Source organism: Physella acuta, unplaced genomic scaffold (genome assembly GCF_028476545.2).
Source record: "Physella acuta isolate Inbredline_101_S28 unplaced genomic scaffold, ASM2847654v3 ptg000013l, whole genome shotgun sequence".
Taxonomy (NCBI): domain Eukaryota; kingdom Metazoa; phylum Mollusca; class Gastropoda; family Physidae; genus Physella; species Physella acuta.
In genome coordinates this window covers 825,297-843,508 of record NW_026731533.1, presented here as the reverse complement: position 1 = coordinate 843,508, position 18,212 = coordinate 825,297, and the positions used below count along the sequence as shown (strand labels likewise).

Below are 18,212 nucleotides of genomic sequence, written 5' to 3'. Positions count from 1 at the left end.
TGGTAAGCAATTAATCACCAAACTCAAGAGTTCAATATGTAAGTGTCAGCATTAGTTTGCTTAATTAATAGGTCTAATCACTTTTTTCTGAAGACGTAAACAACAAACACCAATGCAATATTTTAAAAACCATTTTTCATAATGTTTTTTTATAAGACATTTAAAATATCTTTGTCATCAACAGGCAAGATGATTTAAAATAAAATAATCAGGTTAGAAATTATTAAATGCCGGTAGGTTAATAACAAAGTTCAGCTTGAAAATCAGTAAAATGGAAAAAAATAATCTAAATTTTAATAATAAATAATACCACAAAACATATGGTTGTGAATTCAATACAAATAATTATATTCCTAAGCAAAATTAATCCATAAAGTCATAATATCCAGTGATAAAAACATGCAACATTGAATAAATAAGTCAAGTAATTGGCAGATTAACATAATATACATATTTTACATTTTTGTATATACATCATAAATATAAAATATAAACTATGTTAACAAGCAGTAGCTTAGTGCATGTGAACCGAGTAGACTGCACAAAATCAAGCATAAATTATCTGAAATGTGCAAAGCAGATTATCAAATTTTTTTACCTTGTTGAAAGACAAAATAAATAGAACTTTCAAATAAGCAAATTTTAATTGCACCATACTGCAATTTTGTTTATTGGTTTCTTTGGTTTCTGTTATTCAACTATTTGTTGTTTTAACTTTGGCTAGGCAATGACGTTTTTAATTTCAGATTATGTTAATGTTCTGTACTTGAAAATTATTTATTTTCTAGGAAAAGGATAATGTATTTTCAGTTATTTCCAGGTTGAAATAGTAAATCTTATGAAATATTACTGTGTCTAAAAATAAGCAACTATATAAGCATCCTCAGTGAAAGCATCAAATTTAGAAAAGTTCTTCAAAATATAATATTTCAATTTTAAAAGATGAGCACAAATATTCATGTATTAACAGATTTGGACTAAATAACAATATCATAAGTCATTAAAAAATATAACAAGAAAAATGCAATAAGTTTAAGTATCCAGATATTGCTTTCCCCTCAGAAAAATTCCTGGAAATCAGATAATTAAAAAAGATATGAAATAATTTCACCAATAAAAAAAATCTTTTGCAATTTTCAACATCAGGCAAAATAACATGGGATGATAACTCATGAAGATAACTTTATCAAAAAGTTATATAAAGCATTATGGAACTCGTCTGGTTTATTAAGGTAGCATGCATGGCCTGCACCTTCGATTGGTGATGTCTCACTTTTAGGCAGCTTTTTCAAATCTTCAGCAACTTCTTTTCCTTGTTTATCATCTGTACCATAAACTATTAATGTTGGAATCTAAGAGCAAAAATAAATAAAAATTCATATTATATAAGATGAAAATCTATTCCACAAACAGTATTTTGTTAAACACAAACAAAATACCCCCAGCAAACCCTGCAATTCTTTCTCCACACTTCCAAGAAAATTAAAAAAAAAAAAAACAAAGCTGGTAAAAAAAATGCTAAACTCAAATGGTCCCTATATTAAAGAAAACATCTAAGACTAGCATAGCCTCTATAAAATTTTAGAAATATAAAAAAAACTGTTTCTATTTTCATGGCAATAAATTTTATGAGGTGGCTAAAGGTTATGCTAATGACCTATGCCAAATTTCAATAAACATTGGTTCAAGCATTCAAATATTGATCTATTCAGAAGAATCTAGTTATATAAGATATACCTGACTTGCTGGAAATTTATCAACATATTTGTTTGTGCCCACTGGGGTTATAGGCACAAATCCTTTGGCTCTGTCTGTGCTTGTCTCTGGTTTATTGAACAAGTACGGCAGAGCATATCTACCACTGGCAGATGGGGCAATTATAACAACATTTTCTTTCATTTTCAAGCTGGAAACCAAAGCTTTCAGAAACTCATCAACAACTAATTCATCAATAGTATCTGTAGTCTTGCCATGTCCTAAATGTATAAATAAACATTGCATTAAATTTTTAGTTCATCAATTCAACATTTAATTTAAACAACTATAAAAATCAAAAGTAAACAAACATATTAAACTATTTTAGCCATATCAAACTTTTATTATGCTTTAGAATTTGTCAAACCCTTTAGCAAATACAAAAAAGGTGTATCTATAGTAAAGATACATGTAGTAGCCACAAACTAAAATTTCTTATTCGATTAGATGTATAGTAAAAAATTATGTATAATCTGATAAAATTGCTATTTATAAAGAATGTTTCAGTAAAAAATGCTTATTTCACCTGGTAAATCTATGGCCACTGATCTGTAACCCCAGTTGGCCACATGATTTAAAGATCCATTTCGTATCCAGTCTTCAGAAGAAAATTTCTGACCATGAAGAAACAGAACATCCAGTTTGGCTTTTCCCAAGTTTTTCATAACCTGCACTACATAGACCCTCAAAAGCTGATGAATAGAAGAGGATAAACAAAAACTGCAATACTTGTAAGTGGCTGCGTAACACTATTTAGCACTAGGGGAAGAGGGGGGGGTTCCTTTTTACAGGTACTAGTGAACATCAAAACTAAACCCCCCCCCCCCCCCCCCCCCCCAAACTTCTAAACCAAAAGTCTCATCTTCAAGTCTTGGGCTCAGAGTTATAGAACACAATCCCTGAGACCACATAACTCTAATGGGTACTTCATTTTTTATGCTGAGGTGAGGAAAACTGGTGAACTCTACTTTACCTGCACTCTTGACCATCAGGTAAAAACTGATTTCATTACTTTAATTTACTTTTAATTTACAGGGTTCAGTAAAGATACAATTTCAAAATATAAGCCAATGGTAGATTTATTTAAATTAAATAACATTTTTTAAAAAATAAGAATAATTGAAAGAAAAGTAAAATATTATGGACACTCTTAAGAAAAACAACACTTTAACAACAACTTCAAGTATTCAAGTTGGAACCCACAAGAGAAAAAGGAACATCAAATTTAATCTGTCAAGAAGGAGGAAATTAGCCAATTTACAGGAGGAAATTAGCCAATGTAGATTCAAATACTGGCTCTTCTCTCCTTAAAAAGTGTAAAGGAATAAGTAGTAGAATTTACGTATGTAGACCTATATTATGGAATATTCTCAAAATTCCACCACCCACATATATACCAATACAAGAAAAAATCCTCACAGCGCTTGCTATTTAAGGTTTTACAAATGAAGTAAGAATTTTTATATACGTAACTAAGCTAAATTTGCTAAACATTAAACATAAGAAAAACCTACTTTGTTTCTGACAGTCACATTTACCAGTTTAGCCTCACTTCGTAAATCTCTCACAGCAGCCTTATCCAACGCTGGCATTGTACGTTCAGATGTGATAATATCTGCTTCTACTGTTGTTGTTGTGGCATATCTGCTGAAATAAATTGGCACAAGAAAATTTATCACAAAAATTATGTTTTAAAATGCTAAATCGAAGTTAGGACTGTATACCTTTTAGAATTATCTAAAAAAAAAATCTTTTTAGATATAATCAAAAAAGTGTCTTTTTAAAAAAAAAAAAATGAGGCAATAACATATTTCCACACAGCAAGGCAGTCAGATATGTATGATTAGGTCATTTAATTAAACTCTCAGGCAATGTCCCAAACATACAGAATGATTTCAACACTTTTATTTGCAGTTTGATATTCATATATGAGGCATATAAACTAAAGTTATGCAGTTTATTTTGTGTGTGGTTTAATGTTTTTGCTGTAGCCTACCTGTAAATAAAGTAAATTGCTGCTATAGAGACTATTATCCCAAAGACAACAGGCTTATTAACATTAACCCCACTGGGCCAGAAGCCTCCCATGGCAGTAAATATCAACGACAGCTGGTTGAGCTAATTTTTGTCAGTTGCTAAATAGAAAATATTAATGGTTCAATGATTTAGATCAGTTTCAAAATGCATGATTCCAATTTAAAAATTAGACAAATATATCAATTGAGATTAGGTTTCTTATTTGAATTATTCTAGCCAACTTAAAATATTCTTTTAAGAACAGTATATAAAATAGAAATAATGGATAAGCAATTAAAGGTCATAGGGATGGCGTGGCCTAGCAATAGAGCGCTGAGAGATAACCCAAAAGACTCGAATTCAAATCCGGGTTTAAGTCAGTTGAATGTGCCTGAGTCCACACAACTATGATGGGTACCTAACTCATGTTAGGGAAAGTAAAGGTAGCTGGGCATAGTGCTGACCACACCTTGCCTTCAAATGCCGAGGTCAAGAAACATATGAACACTACTTCATCCGCCCAATAAATTGTTTAATCTAAAGAGAAATAGTTACTTTTAATTAGGGGTCATTCAAAAGCATCACACAACTATGGGTCCAGATTTGTGATCATGTTTTTGTTTGAAGAGGGGTTCAGTAAGTGTGATAATAAGATTAATGACACACATTTTAAAAAGTTGTGTTAAGAGACTGAATTTTAGTTGTTTCTTCACTGTTTTTAAAAGGTTTTTTTTCTGAATTGTAATAAACATGTATCAGTATCACAGTATGAGTATCAGTTCAAGTAGACCTACTGTACTTTTTAATTTTTAATTTATAATTTAACATGGCAATTGGATTTTCTATCAGATTATCATTATTGATTTGGGGGTAATCTATCGTTTTGGGTACGTAAAATCGCCCGCGGCTATTAATGTGCGAAAACGTTACCTCATTGTCAAAGCTGTAATAGAAGTATATTGTGATATGTTTGTGTCAAATATTATAGATAAATGAGTAATAAACCTAAATCAATGGCTAAATATATCAATATATGCCAGAAATTAACTTTAAACAGCAGTGTCTGCAAGCAAGATTTGCTATATAAACAGCAGCCATTTGTAAAATAGAGTGACTTCCGCCTGAATCTTCGCTATAAGTCTATAAAAATAAAACTTTAACAAGATGGCTGCTATAGTAAATGAGCATGGTTGCATCTGTTGGAAACATCGCTGGTGTTATGTATTACTGAAAAGTTTTAATTCAATTGTTTAAAAACAGGTACATAAATGAAACAAGGAAACATTTTTGTATTTTTAAAACATAAATCCTCCTCAAAATGTGAAATAATTATTAAAATGTAAGGAGTCACCTGTTTTTCACATTACTAGTCGCGGGCGATTTTACGTACCCAAAACGATAGATTACCGATTTGGGATTACTCAAATTACGTTGTTTGGTCAGGTGTAGTAAATAGACTAAATACTTTAAAGGAATTGATCCAGCTTTATAAAAAAAAACCCACCAATTTTTTAAATACGTTACACGCTAAAATCTAGAAATCTAAATCAGTAAATCTAAATCTAGACTAGATCTAGAACTTCTAGATGCTAGATCTAGAAGAACTCTATAACTATACTCTAGCTCAGACTAGCTGAGCTGATCTAAATCTCAGATCTAGATCTAGATTCTAGCTATTCTAGATTTAAATCTAGATCTAGTTAAAATAATTCCAAATAAGGTCTAGAAGTGGGAGTACTAGATCTAGATCTAATACAAATAGTTTTCATTAGACCTAGATATAGTAGATCTAGTATTACTATTAAGGAGTATTTAAAAAAAAAATAGTTTAGTCTGAAAAATTTATTTATTATTGTTTCAATGTTTACACTAGATTTTTCCCGAGTGGCCAGATTAGCCAGAAACTTCGGCATTTTAGGCCAAACTTCTAATTATAATTTTTACAAGCCGAACCGCAGCTTAGCATACGCCGCTATTTAGTTGTTTTATTCTCTCTCTACTTTTCAGTAATTCATAATTTGTGAATTCAACACTACCAAATCTGCAACTGAAAATATTTTGCTTTAAAACACTATCAGTTACTCGTGAAGGACGATTATCCTCACCCTCCCTTCCATCCCCCCCCCCCCCCGATAACGCAGCCGTCCATGACGACAGTTTACAGACAATAAAAATATCAAGCATAGTTTGTTACCTCCCCTTAGTTTAAAAAAAAGTTTCTTCTGGGTATCTCTTCGGGGGGGGGGGGGGGGGGGGGGGGGGGGGAAGGGGGGGGGCTTTGCCCTTTGAACGAAATGGAATTAATATAGTATAGAAAACATCTATCTATACATACAATTCTCTTCTTGGAGACCCTAGAAAACAAGCTGTAAGCGCGCTCCCTACCGCCCCCACCCCTACATGGTCTGGTGAGCTGTGGTTCACGCTAAATGTTTACAATCGTAGAGCCGGGTTTAGTGATGGTTATTAGGGGCAGATAATTTTGTTTGAAACTATTTTAAACTTAGGGGCGGTAACTAAGAGGAGGCTGCTTTCACGGGGGGGGGGGGGGGGGGGGTAAGGGGTTGGGGAAAGGAGGGGGGTTATTGTCCTTAATGAGCTACTGACAGTGTTTGGTACTGTCGAATTCACAAATTATGAATTACTGAAAAGTAGAAAATAAATCAACTAAATAGCGGCGTATGATATGCCGCGGGTCGGCTCGTAATATTAGAAACATATACTTTTCAGTAACAGCCCCGGAAAATGTCGTAATGCAGGTAAAGTATATATTTTTCACATGCTAGCATCCAGTTCATTATGCTTAAGAATATTTACTACACTACTAATTTCATGAATGCTGTAATTGACCCAGAGTCCCTTTTTGGTTGTCAATCCCTAAAATCCAATGGAACCATGTAATATAAAAGTATGCCTAGGCAGGGCTTTCATTCTTGCATGTCTGCAAGGATCATTTTTTGTATACTTTTTATATAAATAGTGAAAAAATTGTTACTTTAAAAAAAAAAAAATTCATTTAAATTTTAAAAGTAAAACAAAAAAAAATGTATCTGATTAGACACTATAACTATAATAAAAAATTGAAAGATCAAGTAATCATTTTAACTTTATTCAATCATCAAAAAAGACAGTTTGCGAAGGAAGTACTCTAGATATTCTAAACAAAACATCTAAATAAAGATTTAGAAAGTAGCCATAGCAAAGGAAAAAAATACAATGAATTATTAAGCCAATGGTGGTTATGGTATAGAACAATCTTGCTGTAATTATACCATACAAACAAGGAATGCTCAGACCACTACCACTTAAGTTTTTAGTATATCAATAGCTTGAAGTATTCCAGTGAAGGTACACCATTTCTAAGCATTTATTCCACCAACTAGTTGGCAAATAGTAATACAAAATCCAAACAGACTAGAATTAAAAGGCCTTGTACAAGTCACTTTTTATCTGGGGATTTTTGGACTGCCCAGAGTCCAATATGCCTCAATGATACTGGCCATTTGTTGGGCATGAACTGTAAGTCATAAATTAGGCGCTCTTTTTCATTATTGACTCCTGACAAAGTGAATTAGTTTTTTTAAAAATAAAATTAGAAAGTAAAATCTTCCATGTCTTATATCATATGAAGAATTCCCATTAGCACAAGCTGGATAAGAATTTGTATGATGTGGTTAAACTAGTAAATTAAAATATATGAAGTTACAGTCAAAACTATGCTGAAAAGAGTGTGTATCTTTAAAAAAAATAAAACACTTTTTAGATGAGCAGTAAATCATTTAATAAATGTAAATAATGATATGATACTCCATTATCAAGTGATGGATTAGATGCACGTGCTTGTGAAAATGTTTTAAAATAAAAAAGTCTGCTTATAAGCTAAATCCACTGCAAAGTATATAACTGTTTTATCTGGGAAGTAAAAAACATTTCTGTTTGGCACAAGAAAAAATTATTAGCTTCTGCAGGTATTAAATCACTGATATGGCCTCATGCATACACTGTTAAAATAATACAAAAAACTCAACATCGTTAGTAAGGTGTTACCTTTTCCAGTTTAAAAAAAAAATTATCCATCAGGTTACCTTACAACTCAACAAGACAACTGATGAAATCTGAATGTTTACTTCACTAACTAGCACCATTTTTTAATATTGTAAATGCTACCACATTTATAACAAAAATGAAACACTTCTGTCATATCTTACTGACAGCCACCACCCTACACTAAATTGAGGTAAGAAAAATATTTAAGTCAACAAAGTACACAAACCACCAAACTTACAGGGATGAAACAGTATAGAAAAAAAAGGTAATTTTATTTGTCTTTAACATATTAGTGTAAAAAAATGTGGCACACATCACAAAACATTCCTACAAAAAAATTTTATCAGTTATTTATTGATGCAAGGGGGATAGCAACTTTCAGGCAAGGGAGGAAGAAATCAATTGTTAAAAAGCATTAACTAAACATAAAAACAACAAAACAGTGAAAGGTGAAAACGTAACAAAGTTGACCTAGGTATATGGTATACCTAGGTCCAGTTTAATAACAAGTTATATATGTACAAAGTCAAAACATGCAATCAGTCATTTAATACTACATTTGTTTCCTAACACCATTAGCAAACTTTTGAATATACTATAAACATATATACATATAGACAGATAACGCATACAACATTTAATTTTTTTCAAGGAAGCCAAAATTAATCCACATCAGCAATATAGAAATTCACAATGTAATTAGGTTAATTTTTGTCTTTTGTCATGGTTAACAAAGTGTTATATATATATATATGGAGTAGGTATAAAATGAAAAACAAATTGAGGAAAGAAACAAAAGAACTATGAAAAAGCTTATATGAAACAAAGTGGGAGAAATAAACTAAAAAAAAACTTAATATCAGAAAAACTTTTTTCAGGTATTACCACTTTAATTTTTTTTAAATATAAATAATAATAGACTTCTGAAATTATAATCTTATGTGTACATGCATTTACAACGGATTGCAAAGCAGTTCTAAAGCCGTTAGGTTTTTAAAGCCTTGTATCAAAAGTTTCAGAATTCAAAATGAAACTTTATGTAAATCTCAAAGAAGCTGATCACCCATGTGATTTCAATGACAAATTAAAATCAAGCAGTTGATATTAACATCACTCCAGTTTAAATAAGTTTTTTACTATACATCATGATTTACTGCAGAATAAAAAAATAAATAAGTTATATGACTGGATTTTTTGTTTTTAATCTGACCATGATTATTAAATTTAACACCAGCTATTTGTAGAAACCGCTGTTGGTTTACCAAAGCAAGAATACAACTGGTGAGGTTTGTTTAAAACCATAACCAGATTATAAATTAATAAAACAAGATGCAATATGTTAATGTCAGTGTGATAAGAAAATTACCAGGCTATTTAAGCTACTTGTTATAAAATCACAGCCCATTTCAATAGTATATACTGGTAAAATTACTATTGCATCTCCGAATTACTTTTCTGAGTAAACAAGCACAGTAATAAAAAAAACTGTTTAAAAGAATGTATGTTCAAAGATTATTTTTTATTCAATTAATGAAATGTATAATATAACTATTTAAACCAACTTAATTGATGCAATTCATCACAAGGACAACAGAATAAAGTAACAAAATTTGTATCAGTTAAATAAAGAAATTTGACTAAATGAAGTTATAGCAAAATATATCAGCAGAAATACACAAACTAACAAAGTATTTACTCTTGATGAATTCATTAAATCAAAACCCACTTTATGTAACAACTTCAATAATAATCTTTGTATTAGATTTCACCCTGGTTTTAATGTTCATTTCAGGTGTGTGAAAAGGGTTTTGTACTAAAATGAAATCTAGTCTAGTAGAACCAATGTTCACGGTAGATTACAATGAGAGAAAAATTACTTGTGTTATCAGAGAAGATAATAAATTAAAGGTAAAAGACTTAACATTATAACAGGGAACCAATGTGGCTATTTAAAAAAAATACATTTTAATAAAAATTACAAGAAACTACAGATGTTTTAAACAGCTAAAACCACACAGACATATTTTAACGACTTCTATACATTTTTGAAGATGGCAAACTGCCAAACAATTAAAGATTAAAACATTTCATCTGTTCAAAAAATGTGGGTTGGTATTTTTGTCATTCTCTCTGTAATGCAGTTATACATTATTCGTGTAAAGTTTAACAATTTCCTCTTAGTTTATCTTCATAACAACAGTAAAGTTACAAAGTTAAAAATTTGATTTTTGTAAATCAATTTTTTTACTTTAAAATGTAAACTAAAAATACTTTATCATGCTATTGATATTTATATAAGTGTTCCTAGTATGTGAGCTTCATTAAATGATCTATGTTACCATTTCTTTTTATGTTCATCCATGCTTACACCTCCAGGTCCAAATGCTACCACTAGAAGGAGACCGCCGATAACTGACATAGTCTGGAAGAAGTCATACTTAAGGAAGTCACGCATGGGTCTATAGTCTGGAATGTTCCACCAGGCATTGAAGTAAACATTGAGACATGTCAACCAGAGTACCAAAACGAGGGCAGAGAGTTTTGTTTTGAAACCAATGGCAATGCAGATGATCAGAGTTGTTCCTATCAAGTTCTGAATAATCTGAAATTGAAAGAAAGCTTGCAATTCACCACTTTTTTTCTGCATCTCAAAGACAATTAACAGCTGCAAAAAACTTTTTTTAAAGACAATTTTTTTTCCATTGCTATTAATTCATCATTCCAGTAAAATGCATAATTTTTGCAAAATGTGATAGGCAAACTAAAAAAAACAGACTGTTATCATTTTTCTTTACCTGCATAACAGACATTTCAAAACGTAAAAGTGTGAGAAACATAAGGACCAAGAGAATTCTTCCACTCAGCTGCATGTACTGCTTTGGATTATTCTCTCCTAGTGAAGGAAGTCCAGCAAATAATGATTTTCCTTCAGCTTTATTTTCAGCTAGCAGCAGCAGTACACCACCTGCTAAAGCCAGATTCCTAAAAGAATATTTTAAAATAAATGGTAAGCACCAAAATCAGCTGACGCTATAGCAATTTAATAAGTTACAACTGTATGTTTGAAAATGTGTTTAGAACAGTCTAGCTAGTGATATTTTATCATAAAGAGCATAAATAACTTGATTTCAAAATATTTTAAATTATAATACAAATATATTATAGTGAAAGAAAAACATACCTCATTAAAAATTTGATATCCCAAATTATACTGTAGGCAACAGTCTGGGGAAAATAATAAAATAATTAAACATGTAATTTTGATTGTACTTAAACAATAACTGTATTATATAATGTACAGCTGCAAACTTTTAAGTATTGTTTTTTTACTGTCATACTTCACAATTAAATATGGGTAATTAATTTCTGTAACTAAAATACAATACTTGACTACAATTTTTCTACTCATGGAATTAGCTTTTGCGTGATAATTTTAATCCAAATGCTACTTGACCTAAAATAATGGCTGTATAATTATGTAAATAGTACCTGTAAAGCAATTATTCCAAAAAGAATACCACAAGCAATAGGTACTTTCTGGCGGCTAAGGACCATAACGCATCCAACTATCTGACCAAGCAAATTTGTGATAACAAACATGGTGGCTAGAAAAGCCCCACAAGACCAAGATACATTCATATAATCTCTCTGCTCATTCCACTGAGTCCACATTCGAATGCCATCCTCCAAAAATGTGCTTATGAGACAGAACCTGGCTAAATGGGGAAGAACATGCTTGGAGTAACGCAAGACCTGAAAGATAGAACATTTTCAAAAATTAAGAACTGATAAAATACAAAAGACTAAACAAGTTCTGGTTTGATGCTGTTGTCATTTTAATAATGTGAGAAATAGATGATAAAATATAGCATGTACATGTAGGATATTTATTATTAGGCTACAATTGCTGCAATTTAATTATTAGTAATCAGGGCGTTATTTGTGAAAGTGTTTTACAATAGAATCATCCTTTCTTTTTTATTCCAATTAAATATTTGATGAATGAGGAAACGAGTAAATAGGACGAGCTAAACTTGACCTAGCGTGTAGAACAGGGGTTATTAACCTGAGTTCAATCAAACCCCTTAGGTTTGGTACGTCAGTCTCAGTGGTCAAGATAGACACATGAATCAATATCAATATTGAATTTTGTCTGTGCGCATGAGTATTAAGTAAAATAAGTAGGGTTCGGTGAATGCGCATTATGAAACTGGTGGGGTTTGGTACCTCCAAAAAGTTAAGAACAATTTTATCTATTATAGTTTATAGTAGGCCTATAGCCTACTCATTTTCATTAGTCTACCAATAGGCCTAAATAAAAGTAAATATTAAATAATAAATATTAAATATGTGACAGACATGTCATTCAACCAATGGACACCAGCGAGTTGACGAGATTCCTTCCGTAATATTGTTGACATGGAATAAAAATGTGCTTTTTTAGATTTAGGACCATAAAACTAATAAAAGATAAAATTTTATTAAAAACTTAAGCCTAAAATTAATTCAGAAATGTAATATTTTTAGAATCAATGCCATACAAGTTGCAGATCCAGAGAACTTGAAAATAATTTGTTGAGTTTAAGGCTACATTTCTATTTATTTTCATCAAGCCTAAGTTATAACCCGATGTTTCACTTTCGTAAGACAAACATTGATTGGCTGTAAAGGAACTCCGTGATCGATTTCTGACAGCCCCACTTTATAGTTATTTTGTTTACAAAACTTTGCAGATCAAATTTTTAAATAACTATGCAAATTTAAACACCATGACCTATTGTTTCTATTTTTAGCTTACAATGTGTACAATAAAATTTATGTCGGCCATTGTTTATGTCGCCATTACACGTGAAAACCAAATTGTTTTTTCTTTTTTTTTAATTTTTATTTAGTTACCGAAAATATTAAAAACATCAAATACATCCAATCTTTAGTAAAGTCCGAAAAAAACCAGACAGACAAGATTTTATAACCATATTAATTGTAACTACGCCGTGCAAGATTTTTAAATGAATTTATACACCTCTCAAATACCTTTGAGACTTTTCTCGCTGGTGTCCATTGCCAATAAGTTCCACATACTACATACCCTTAATGTTTAAAATGTTTAAGTTTTAACTGACAGATCTAGATCTAAATCTGACTCAACTATCATTTTTTAAAAATGAAACAGGCTAAATATGAGGCCTAGTCTAAATAAATTTAAAAAAAACCAAACAAGAAAATCTCTTCAACCTCCCCAAAGAAATCCGAAAGCCAAAATCTGTCACGATTGAGATTCAAAATTGCGTACATATGATAAAATGAATAGTCTAGAATCTAACAAAAACTGAGACTGACTGACTAGTTAGTTTAACAATTAGACTACTACCTGATCAGCAACATCTTCAGCTTTGTCGATTAATTCATTTTGTTTAGGCATTTTGCCGTGCTTTATTTACCACCGTGAAACCTCGAGTCCACGTAGTATTAGAAAGTAAGGCAGACAACAGCTTCCTTCCGGAAGTAACGCAGAGTTATGTTACAACAGCTAGGCCTCTTTAACAGCAGAGTGTTGGCTACCTAACTCCAGCATACAGCACACTGTTGTCAAACTACTAGCTAGATATCTAGATCTCCCTTTCTTAGAATATAATTTAAAAAAAACCGGTATGTCTGCAAATATAAAATGAAATGATGTAATAATTGTGCTAGTCTATGAGAGTAGAAAATTGATGATGTCTGGGACAAGAGGACTAAAACAATGATAAAAATATCTCTCTGCCACGTCAGTGACCTCTTGACCTAAAATTATAATTTAAATCCCTTCGGGGTTCGATTTATCATATTTTCTAATCGGTTATTTGATCTATATTGTAGAACCTAAAAATAATTAGACCCTATGACCTAAGAGTTACTGATTTATTCAAAACACGTCTAGAAGTCTAGATCTAAATCTAGATCTAGAAATCTAGATCTAGTATTTTCATACGAAAAAAAAAGGTTCATTTATTATTATTATCAATGAAGATAAAAATTAAAAGGGTGTTATTTTTTTTTTTATGCTAGTAACACAGCAGGTTTAAAAACATCCGAATAAAAAGTCATCCATTTATTTTATGATGCTCACAAATTTTTTAGATTCCCTCCCCTTACCGCCACCCCCCCTCCCCCTAAAGTGCCCTCTTTCAACGAAACTCTCCTCACCCCTAATGTGGACATCCATGTAAATTTTAAGACGTCTTAAATCTTACTAGATCAAACAATTTACTATTTTAATAACGTGTATTGTGTAACTATTAAGTGATATACGGATTTAATATTTAAATGTTTATTATTAGGCCTAATTCTAAATTTCCAAAGTGGAATCTTTGGGGGGGGGGGGGGGGGGGTCATCCATTAATGACGTCCCCTCCGTCACACGTCGTCACAAAAAGCCAGAGCCCCCACCCCCCCAAAAAAATGACGTCACACCTCAGCCTACACCCCCCCCCCCCCCCCTCAAAATCGCTGTTGAATTTTTCTTAAAACATCGATATTTTTTCAACATCTTCTCAGAACTCTGTCAACATAGAGTATTTTGATAAATTCCTATTACAATTTATTAAAAACCGTTTTCTAAAACGCAAAATAACGGCTAAAATTCGTTTTCTAACATTGCTTTTTTATAATGCAAAAAAGTGACGTCACATCATCTGAACTCCCCCCTTCCCCCTCATCACACACCGTTACAAAATTACGGACCCCTCCCCCCTAAGAGTGTGAGGTCATTTATGGACGACCCCTTGACAAGTTGAGTGTAGGGAGGAAAAATTATAATGTTGAAAATATCGAAGTATAAATATATTATTTATTTCAATAATTTTTATTAGAAACCAAAAGCTCATGCAAAATATTAAAATTTTAGCACCGCCAGCCCCCCCCCCCCCCTACACAGAAAGTTTTAAGTGCCCACGCCACTCTCCGGAGAAAAACGTCAGAAAGAAACACTAAATTGGTGCCTTACGACTGCTTTTTCCGTCATACCTGACGGGCATGTGTCGCCAACCACAGTTCTTCATCGTCCTGTGCCGCAGTCATCAGAAGATAACAAATGTAACCTTTCCGTAGGGTGCCAGTCTCAATATACTTGCTTTGTTTGAATTTGGGGACCTATTATGTGTGTGTGGGGGGGGGGGGCGTGGCCCTAGCGGTTGAGAGCTGCCCTTCTAACCCGAAAATCTCGAGCTCGAATTCAGGTTCGTCAGTAGAATGTCCATGAGTCCACCCAAGCCACAAAAGCGGCTGGGCATAGTGCTGACCGTAATTCCTTCATATGCCGATGTCTCTGAAGCAGACGAACTCTACTTCATCTGCAAAGCACGTACGAAATTTTAAAAAATATATATAATTTATAGAAACTATGTACATCAACCAGTCCACCCCCTCCCCCCCCCCCCCATGAAAGTTTGAAGTGACCCTAATTCATGAAAAAATGTCTGAAAGAAACACTACTTTAAGGCAAAGGCGTAGCGAGAGGGGGCGGGGGATGCAGACCGCATCGGGTGACACCATTTAGGGGGGTGACACCAAGGCAAAAAATAGCAAAATATATAGAGATAAATGATAATTCGAGTGTTAAATAGTCTTTTAATAGGTGCAAATCGAAAGTTTGAGGGGGTGCAAATCGAAAGTTTAAGGAGGGTGCAAATCGAAAATTTGAGGGGAGGGGGTGCAAATCGAAAATTGAAAGTTTGTCCCCGGGAAGTGTCGCTACGCCTCTGAGGGGGGGGGGGCGACACCATTAAGTGCCGCACCGGGTGTCACCCGAACTCGCTACGCCACTGCTTTAAGGTGAATGGTTCAGCACCGATGATGGTTGAAGATTAGAGTCGTCAGCATGTGATGACGTACCTAAGGCTCTACGGCCAAGTCGACACCCATTATATCATACACAATATATATCAGACCGTGTTCATGTCTCCCGCCCCCCCCCCTCCCCCGGAGAAAAAAGTCTGGAAGAAACATTGATCTTAAAATATCGATCGCAGGGCGGCGCTCCGGCAATATTGTGCGGTCGGACGTCCTGATTCTCACTTTTCTCTGGTCTTTGCCAAAACACTTTCAGAAATCTAAAATTATACCAATTCATGAATTCTTAGAAATGTACCATGTATTGTATTTGTTTGTGCATCCATGTGTCTTTTGTCCAATCTCCATAAAAACTTTAAGAGGTTGAGAACAGTCCTTCTGCCATATACACTTTTAAAATATCGACTCCCGGACCCAAAAAATTGAGAATGAAGGGCTATAGCCAAGCTTAGACGATTGTGAGAAAATAGTAATTATTTCCTTTTGTCAATTATGCATTCTTCCACTTTTGCGCAAAGTTTTCTGGCACAATCAATTTTAAATAAAGGCCCGATGGCGCTCCGGCAGTAGTCTGCAGTTGGACGTCCTGATTTTCACAGCGGCTTCCTTAGAACCTGAGATCCGCTTATTTGGATGCCATACATCGGGGTAGGGGGTACTACTTAATCCAATGGTCAATCCAGTGGCTTGCAGAGGGGAAGGGGGGCGGGGGGGGGGGCAGGCCCCGGGCATCCACCACTGGGGGGCATCCAGCGGAGGTGGACATTTTTTTTTTATTCTTTTTTTTTTTTAAATTTAAAAAAAAAAGTAATTTAAAAATTGTTGCGATATGTCGTGTCATGGTGTCATCGTAACTTTCCATTTGTTTTGCGATCTCACTCAAAATTTTTTTTTTACCACTCAATCGTCTGTCACTCGTTTTAACATTACACTGTCCGTATAGCAAAACTTATATAGAAAAAGCGGGCATTAGTGAAGGGTAGTCCTATGGAAGTCAATGATATTCCCTTAATAAATGTGTGTGATATTTATTAAGTATAGTGTAGGGGCATCGTTTAGAGTACTTGTTGCCAAGTTATTCCCATGCACTGTAAGGGCATCTTTAAAGTAATATGCGCATATTCGTTATACTCATTTTCAAGGACATCCGTCGAGTAATTTGATCATATTTATTCTTATACACTGTAGGGGCATCTTTAAAGTAATTATTCGTATATTCATTATAATATATCTGAAACATCTCTAGCTCAATGCACACTCTCATCTGTATTAGTTACACTATAGGAATTCCTAAACAGGCCAAGAGAGAATCAGGCCATAAATAAAGGCGTAACCTACGCCCTAATTGTAGACACGGACAACGTTTTTGTCACCGCGGTCCCGGGTGGTCATACAAAACCGGATGAGACTCTTTTGTAGTGCATCGCAGCCCCCCCCCCCTCCCCACCTCGACACGCTCCGCAATTGTCTCCACCTTTCCACCCCCCCCCCCCCCCCCCCGAAGTTCCAACCATTCATTCCATTTGGAATTAGCTGTAGTCAACGTTTTCATCTTAATTAAGATAAGTACATTTTTAAAAAATAAATGCCTTTCTATGTATATTAACGTCCAACACAACTTGTTTTTTTTTTTTGTTTTGTTTTTTTTTGTTGCAACTAAGCTATATATATATACTAGGCATACTGCCTAGCTTCGCTTAGGTTTTTAAAAGGCATTTGAGAATTTGAATACTTAATTATTTAGCGATGGATTGGGTGTGGAGTGCTTTAATAAGTTTAATAAGTTTAATGTAAACAGTAATGCTAACTTTAGAAAAAATGTTTTTGTTAGTCATTTACATGCAGATTCGTAGAGAATTTTTGGAAAGTACGCAATGTATAACTAAAATGGAATTAGAACTACACAGGTTTCATGAACAGTATATCTCATAGTTTATATTACATTGCCTTTTGAAATTAATTAATTTATTTAATTAGCATACTTAACTAAATTAACAACTTAATTTTGTACTAAAACAAATGCTATACTTCGTCATTTTCTGTTTCTGTTTAAAATAGTATACAATTATTTGAAAAATAATAATTTTAAGAACGTTACCTCCCTTGAAAACTGAACGTATGACGTATGTCATTGTTTACTTATATTGTTTGCTTATATAAGAAATTACGTTATATGAACATATTTAACGACTATAATGGCTGTTTCCGACGGGAATAAAGTTTTTTTGTTACCCTCCATGGTCGGTCTACGACGTCACATAATATTAAGGGGATCGTTCGTCAGTTTATTTATATATATATATATATATATATATATATATATATATATATCTCATATAAGGAGAATTTCACTCAAGATCATCTTTTAGCCCTCGTCGAGGGCTTTGAGTCTGACCAACAGTTTTTCCATACGGCCTAGTCATCTATAGTAGTGTATGCAAAAACTTAGCATGATGTACAGACATTAAGTAACCTAAAAATTGTGTTAAAATTTCCCTGTTTTTCCCATAAAATACAAAGATTATATAGGGAAATACAACTGGTCAGTTTTGACCGCTTTACGA

The 18,212-nt window shown here is 33.2% G+C and overlaps 2 protein-coding genes across 7 annotated transcripts; both read right to left on the bottom strand.

Annotated features, from left to right (window-relative positions):
• Positions 1 to 116: 116 nt before the first annotated feature.
• Positions 117 to 17,695, bottom strand: LOC131935952 (putative protein-lysine deacylase ABHD14B). 6 transcript variants are annotated; one of them, XM_059292748.1, is made up of 6 exons: positions 17,677 to 17,695; positions 3,752 to 3,890; positions 3,270 to 3,402; positions 2,282 to 2,447; positions 1,738 to 1,976; positions 117 to 1,352 (listed from the first exon to the last, which is right to left on the bottom strand). In XM_059292748.1, exons 2-6 carry the CDS (start codon positions 3,841 to 3,843, stop codon positions 1,170 to 1,172), a joined length of 813 nt encoding a protein of 270 aa, XP_059148731.1. In that variant the 5' UTR covers positions 3,844 to 3,890; positions 17,677 to 17,695; the 3' UTR covers positions 117 to 1,169. The 6 variants fall into 6 exon arrangements, with proteins under 6 accessions (XP_059148731.1, XP_059148703.1, XP_059148712.1 ...); XM_059292720.1 differs by lacking the exon at positions 17,677 to 17,695 and adding an exon at positions 5,640 to 5,676; XM_059292729.1 differs by lacking the exon at positions 17,677 to 17,695 and adding an exon at positions 5,276 to 5,371.
• On the bottom strand, positions 9,507 to 13,481 carry LOC131935941 (surfeit locus protein 4). The gene is made up of 5 exons (XM_059292701.1): positions 13,190 to 13,481; positions 11,308 to 11,571; positions 11,000 to 11,043; positions 10,614 to 10,800; positions 9,507 to 10,420 (listed from the first exon to the last, which is right to left on the bottom strand). Exons 1-5 carry the CDS (start codon positions 13,238 to 13,240, stop codon positions 10,154 to 10,156), a joined length of 813 nt encoding a protein of 270 aa, XP_059148684.1. The 5' UTR covers positions 13,241 to 13,481; the 3' UTR covers positions 9,507 to 10,153.
• Positions 17,696 to 18,212: the final 517 nt, after the last annotated feature.

What these genes read in the sequence shown, in the direction of transcription:
- LOC131935941 (XM_059292701.1), bottom strand. Translation starts at nt 13,240, where the DNA reads ATGCCTAAACAAAATGAATTAATCGACAAAGCTGAAGATGTTGCTGAT. An exon ending in TTGGAATAATTGCTTTACAG is followed by an intron (nt 11,044 to 11,307) that starts GTACTATTTACA and finishes TATTTTCCCCAG; the next exon opens with ACTGTTGCCTACAGTATAAT. An exon ending in GATATCAAATTTTTAATGAG is followed by an intron (nt 10,801 to 10,999) that starts GTATGTTTTTCT and finishes ATATTCTTTTAG; the next exon opens with GAATCTGGCTTTAGCAGGTG.
- LOC131935952 (XM_059292748.1), bottom strand. Translation starts at nt 3,843, where the DNA reads ATGGGAGGCTTCTGGCCCAGTGGGGTTAATGTTAATAAGCCTGTTGTC. An exon ending in ATGTGACTGTCAGAAACAAA is followed by an intron (nt 2,448 to 3,269) that starts GTAGGTTTTTCT and finishes TCTATTCATCAG; the next exon opens with CTTTTGAGGGTCTATGTAGT. An exon ending in AGTGGCCATAGATTTACCAG is followed by an intron (nt 1,977 to 2,281) that starts GTGAAATAAGCA and finishes TTATACATTTAG; the next exon opens with GACATGGCAAGACTACAGAT.